Source organism: Arvicola amphibius, chromosome 17 (genome assembly GCF_903992535.2).
Source record: "Arvicola amphibius chromosome 17, mArvAmp1.2, whole genome shotgun sequence".
In the NCBI taxonomy this organism is placed as follows: domain Eukaryota; kingdom Metazoa; phylum Chordata; class Mammalia; order Rodentia; family Cricetidae; genus Arvicola; species Arvicola amphibius.
Window position 1 is genome coordinate 28,399,828 of NC_052063.2, and position 6,152 is coordinate 28,405,979.

General features: G+C 37.6%; 1 protein-coding gene across 2 annotated transcripts in view; it reads left to right on the plus strand.

Moving 5' to 3' along the window:
* Positions 1-5,086, plus strand: part of Zfc3h1 (zinc finger C3H1-type containing) — a 55,886-nt gene extending 50,800 nt beyond the window's left edge. For both annotated transcript variants that reach the window (XM_038314406.1, XM_038314407.1), the window contains exons 29-35: positions 134-238; positions 363-528; positions 1,456-1,556; positions 2,990-3,091; positions 3,732-3,771; positions 4,022-4,084; positions 4,213-5,086. In XM_038314406.1, the coding sequence (XP_038170334.1) occupies positions 134-238; positions 363-528; positions 1,456-1,556; positions 2,990-3,091; positions 3,732-3,771; positions 4,022-4,084; positions 4,213-4,350 (715 nt within the window). In that variant the 3' untranslated portion in view covers positions 4,351-5,086. The remainder of the gene's footprint in view (positions 1-133; positions 239-362; positions 529-1,455; positions 1,557-2,989; positions 3,092-3,731; positions 3,772-4,021; positions 4,085-4,212) is intronic.
* The last annotated feature ends 1,066 nt before the right edge of the window (positions 5,087-6,152 follow it).

Genomic DNA, 6,152 nt, shown 5'->3' on the forward strand with positions numbered 1-6,152 from the left:
CCAAAGCTGGTTATTTACAAGACAAAAGCAAGTAGACTTTACTGTAATATTATCTGTGGTGTTTAAGTGTATATTGTCATTCTGTAACCTAACAAAATCAAACTGTAAACATTTTTCTTCATTCCTTAAACAGCCTGTGTCATCCTCTTCAGTCAAGTCTTAAAGAGACAGTAGAAGCATATGAGGCAGCTTTGGGGGTGGCCATGAGGTCTGATATAGTGCAGAAGATTTGGATGGAGTAAGTTTACTTCCTTTTATGGATGGGATTTTTAGAATAATCCTATGGTGGGGAAAAGGGTGATCAGCTTTTTGGTGAGTTACTGGCTTAATTATTCTAAAGTAAAATGTTTTTCTTTTGGCAGTTATCTTGTCTTTGCCAATAATAGAGCTGCTGGATCCAGAAACAAAGTCCAAGAATTCAAATTTTTTACTGACTTAGTGAATAGATGTTTGGTTACTGTCCCTGCCCGATACCCCATCCCTTTTAGCAGTGCTGATTACTGGTCCAACTATGAATTTCATAATCGGGTAAGAATTTAATTTTTTCTTTTAGATGTTTGTATATAACAAAGAAAACTGAGCAATAACAGCAAAGCAGAACTGCTGCTTTATTTCAAGAGCTTTTCCTGGGACCACTGTCCTAACATTCGCTGTCATTCCTGTCATCAGTTCTTCATGCTTCCAAGTCCAGGAAAAGGTGCCCTGTTAGGCCCCATAGATCAGTGTATCCATTGTAGCTGATCTATTTGCTAAGTTCTGTCAAGCAAATGCAGCTACAGGGCATAACAAAGCTGAAAACGAGGAGCTGTTTACATTTATAATAGTAAAGTCTGATTAACGATATATTCACAAAGCGTCTTTTATAGGAACGAGGTGTTGTTTACATTTATAATAGTAGAACCTGATTGCTGATGCACTCACAGTGGTATGGTGTAGGTGATGAAGCAGTGCTTTTTTCTCGTTCAGTCTCATCTCAGTCAGTATAATGCACTCCAAAGCTCCCACTTACCGAGGGTCATGGTAGACTTAGATACTCTCACCCCATAGGATGGTTCTGCGCTAATCAGGATAACCAGTTACTGTGTTGTGCTTCTTTGCCGTTCTTTATCCCAGAGACTATAAGCAGTACATGGACATTAAGACATGCTTTCTCTCAGGGATTCCAGGAGCAACACGTGGCAAGTACAATTAGCCCTCTTCACTTGCCCAGCAGTCCAGCAGGCACAGGTAGACTCAGGACAGAAAACTCCTGGCTTCCTGTCAGTGCTTTGTCTGTTGCGCTCATAGGACCAAAGTCTCTAATTTGTAGTTAGAAAGTGGCTAGCATAATTATGGTAATTAATCACACATTATAATTTGTACATTTGTGTCTTAATGACTTTTTCATTAAAATACATACAGTAGCTAGATTCTGCTTTGCAGTTGCATACTCATGCCCTCCCTCAACCTTCACAGGTTATTTTCTTTTATTTGAGCTGTGTTCCAAAGACTCAGCATTCCAAAACCTTGGAACGCTTCTGCTCTGTTATGCCAACTAATTCTCAACTTGCACTGAGGTAAGAAGAATTTTGGTTCTCGGCTCAGTAGTATAGGCCTTCATAGGAAATTATTCTTGATAAGACTATGTGGTTCTCCCCTTTCCTCGTGGATATATACTGCTTTATCTCAGAATTGTTAAATCATATTTAGTTATTCATACAAAACCCAATGTGAAAATCTGGTCATTTCAGAGAACTATAGCATTAGAATATGCATTTTTAAAGCAGTAGGCCTGTTTTACGTGGTAGAGGAATATGAAGAGATTTTCATGGCAGTTATTCAAATACTTACCAGGTAATGGAATCTCATAGATTGGTGACATAAAATCAAGATTCCTAAACTTAAGCTTTCAAAGTGTCTTTAAGCACAGCCCTGGGTTTTCCTACTCTCTGTTAGAGTCAGAGAATTTCAGAACACCTTGTGGTTGCTCTGCTCTGTCAGGGTAAACCTTGAGTTTACTTTCAAAAACAAGCTTGTGATTTTTATGGAGTACTTAACCTGTCCATGTGTAGGCATCCACTGATGCCGTCATCTCTGCTTGACTGTGACTTACCATATAGCTGCTTCTACAGTTTTTTAAGATACCTAAAGTGTTGTTTGGGTATTCTCTTGTGTTTTAAAGTATGTTCTCCATACTGTGATACATATATATATATATATATGTATATGTATATGTATATGTATATGTATATGTATATACATACACACGCATCTATATCTATTTATCTATCTATCTATCTATCTACAGATATAGATATAGATATTAGAACTCTGAAAAATAATCCAAAGAATTAAGTTTTTAAGAAAATTAGCCGTATTGTTCATGGCTAATAATTAAATTTCATGCCATCCATGTTAATCTTCAGAAGTCAATTGTAGAAATTTAAATAAGGAAAATTATCTTTGATAAGCATGTGAAGTAGAAAATATGTTTGTATTTTTGTTTCTGTTTGTATCTAGTGTCTATTGTGATAAGCATTTTAGAACATAGGTAGTTTAGTTGCGGGTAAACCACAGTCTTTGTTTTGGTGCATTCTTCCTGTGGTTATCTCTGTTACTCCCCCCGCCATGAGAATAAGAACTTAACTCTTAGGCATTATATTTCCATTTTAGTCCCAGAAATATTCAATATTAAATATGCTATTTGCTCTATGAAGGAAAAATATTTTTAAAAATTGCATTAGTTATTGAGTTGAAGGTTATGTAATGAGATTGCTTTTGTTTTCTGCAGGAGTACATGAGCCTTTTGTTATTGAAGATAACCGTAACAATAGTTAGCACATTCTGATCCTGGGACAGTTGTCATAAGAGACATTCTATAAATATTTGCTGAATGTCTAATAGGATTTCATTGATCAGTGTTTGTACCTGTCTTATATTCTGTCTAGAGCGTATTTGGGGTGCCCTGTACTTTGAATGCTTTGTTCATTCTCCTGAATGTACTTTACAGGCTACTCCAGCACGAATGGGAAGAAAGCAATGTTCAGATTCTGAAACTTCAAGCCAAGATGTTTACATATAATATCCCAACATGCCTGGCCACCTGGAAAATGTAATGCAACAATCATGTACATGTTTTTATAGCTATGTTTTTATTTGTAAGGGTTGCTCCAGACAGGTAAATCTGAAATAGCATCTTTTCCCCTATCCCGTAGGCAGGCCTAATATAGAGTTGTTTGGGGCACTTTACTCACTCTACCTAAGTGAGTAAAATTCTTATTAATAGCTGCCTCTACAATCTTAAAAGAAGTAATAATAGGGACATCATTTCAATGAGGGAGAACATTTAGATATCTAATAATACAGTATTGTTATTACACTTTAGAACATCTTTAAATTGTAGGGTTTCCCCTGTTATAGTCTGGTTCCTTTCTTATTTTAAAGGTGTTAGTGCCAGGTTTTTTTTTTGTTTTGTTTTAATCTTAACTAGTTTGAGTTGTGTTTATTTCTTTCCCCCCCTCCCATGAATCTTATTCATGTTCAAAAACACTGGTCTGTTTTATTCTTGTAAAGTTGATAAAAACTGTTGAATTTTTCTTTTCACTATAGGTTACACTCCTTGGCAGTTTAGCCTGTTCCTTTCAGGAGGTTTTGTGCTCAGGTCACCACAGTCAGCGTTCTGCCAGTGGTGGTGTTTCCTTTTGTTTGAAGATATATAAATTTTCCCCTTTTCTATATTCCTTTTCCCCTAGAGCCATTGCTGCTGAGATTGTTCTAAAGGGACAAAGAGAGGTAAGCCATCTGTTATTCAGTTATCAGACGGACCACGTTTTTCCATTTAGCTATTCTGCCCCTTTTCGGCCTTTCGCTTTAGGATTAAGGATAGAAGTTAGCATTCTAGGACCTCTACTTGGAATCTCTAAAGCCCAAGACAAGTAATTTGACTGAGTGTTAGTATGCTGTAAAGTTCTGCCGTGAGGTGGACAGGATTGTGAAGGTGCTGTCTACGTGTTTCTGATGACAGTGTGTCTCTATCTTACAGGTCCACCGTTTATATCAGAGAGCCTTGCAGAAGTTACCTCTTTGTGCGTCACTGTGGAAAGATGTAATGCTTTTATCTTTTATTTTATCTTGACGTTTTCCTATAAATTTTCTGCATGTGCCATATCCATTGATGTGGTAAATGCTCAACCCTAGCTGTCTCTTACTTCTCCGCTTCCCTGTCTTTTACAGCAACTCTTGTTTGAAGCATCAGAAGGAGGTAAAACTGATAACCTGAGAAAACTAGTTTCCAAGTGCCAAGAGATTGGAGTCAGCCTAAATGAGCTCTTAAATTTAAACAGTAACAAAACAGAAAGCAAGAATCACTGAACACTGGGTGCAGTCAGTTCTAAGCCCTTATAATAATTGCCAAAATTATTCGAATGATTCTTCAAGATTAGGCTGATCCCTGGCTAAGGTCTGTGTAAGGCAGACAAGCATTCTTGATCATATCAAGTTCCCTACAATATCCTTAAAACCGGAAGCAATGAACATGAATGACACTCTTGGAATGGATAAATGAACTTCCTGTTTGGCCTGCTTCTGGGCCCTGCCAGATTCTCTAACATCATGTACGTAAGTATAGCTCCTCAAAACGACTGACGTTTATTTTTATTTTACTTTGTTTTTGGTTTTGTTTTTTACTTTCCCTACCTTTGTGTTGTGCTATTCCTGGTCCACTTGACACTCTCTGATGCCTGAGAGATTCTTGTTTGGGATTTAGTTTCCAGGGCCGTGTTTACAGTAAAGAAGCAGGCAGTCCCTTTTAGTTCCTCCTCTTAAAATCTCTGAGATTCTTCATTTCAGGGTTTCAAACGTAAGCAGTCTATCTTAAGGAAAGTGTACTGCCATGGCCCCAAGTCTGCTAGCTGCACTTGAGTGTTCTAGCAGGGTTGTTCATTGCCCTTCCTACGCTCTGGACTCCTTGCCGAGACTGTTTAACTTGAAGATTTAAAGAAACGATTGCAAATGCCATGCATCAGAACCTAAGAGTGGTCAAATATTATGTGCAATTTTTTGTAAAGAAATTAATTTATAATAAAGTTTAACAGTTTAAAGAAGTTAATATTTGAACTGCTTTGTATTGAAATACTACTCTGTAGTATTAAATTGTTTACATACAAACTATTTTAATATAAGTTAACTCTTTAAACCTGTCGCTGTCTTATTCACTTCTCACTCTGGTGGGACAAGGTTGAAGTAGAAGATAGGGTTGTTTCCCATGACATCACTTTCTTCCTCTCCTGTCTTGAGAGCAGGGAACAGATAGGTTTGTACTACCATTAATCTCTGTGTTCTCAAAAACTTAGTTGTAGTTTGTGTTAGCTACCTAGAAAGCTGCTTGCTTCTGTTAAATATGCCATTGTAAAGAGAACTCACTTTTGGTTTGGCTTTCTGAGTTGTTTGTGCTTTGCCAGAATAGCTCTGACCAGCACAGCACTTTAAATGTGGCCTCCGAGCCAGCTGTGTGCAGCCCACTGTGGGAGACAGTGGAACTTCCTACATGACAGGCAGAGTGACACAGCCTTATGTTTGTGTCATGGTTACTCAGAATAAAACCTGTATTTTGAAGAATCACTGTGTGCCTACAAGATGACACATAATTTGCTAGCTAATGCTGTTTGGCTAGGTCAGGACTGGAACCCATTTGTCTAGTGTCTTTCATTTAACCAAAAAGCAAAACAGCAGCTTTTGTTTTTGTTTCTAAAACTGAAGAAATTTGGTTGGAAGATAGAAATCCTAAAGGAGTACCCTTCTACTGTATGTATTTAAATATTTATTGCCCTGGTTATTTGAAAATTGTAGTTACATGCTTAGCAAATTATTATTATTATTATTATTATTATTATTTTTTTTTTTGGTTTTTCGAGACAGGGTTTCTCTGTAGCTTTGAAGCCTATCCTGGAACTAGCTCTTGTAGACCAGGCTGGTCTCGTACTCACAGAGATCCGCCTGCCTCTGCCTCCCGAGTGCTGGGATTAAAGGCGTGCGCCACCACCGCCCGGCACAAATTATTTTTCATCAGAATTTCTTCATGTAAATTGGAGCCTGAGCAAAGCTAACAACCTGAGTTTAATCCCCAGAAGCCATGTTAAGGTGGAAGGAGAGAGTCAAGCACACAAGTACACGAA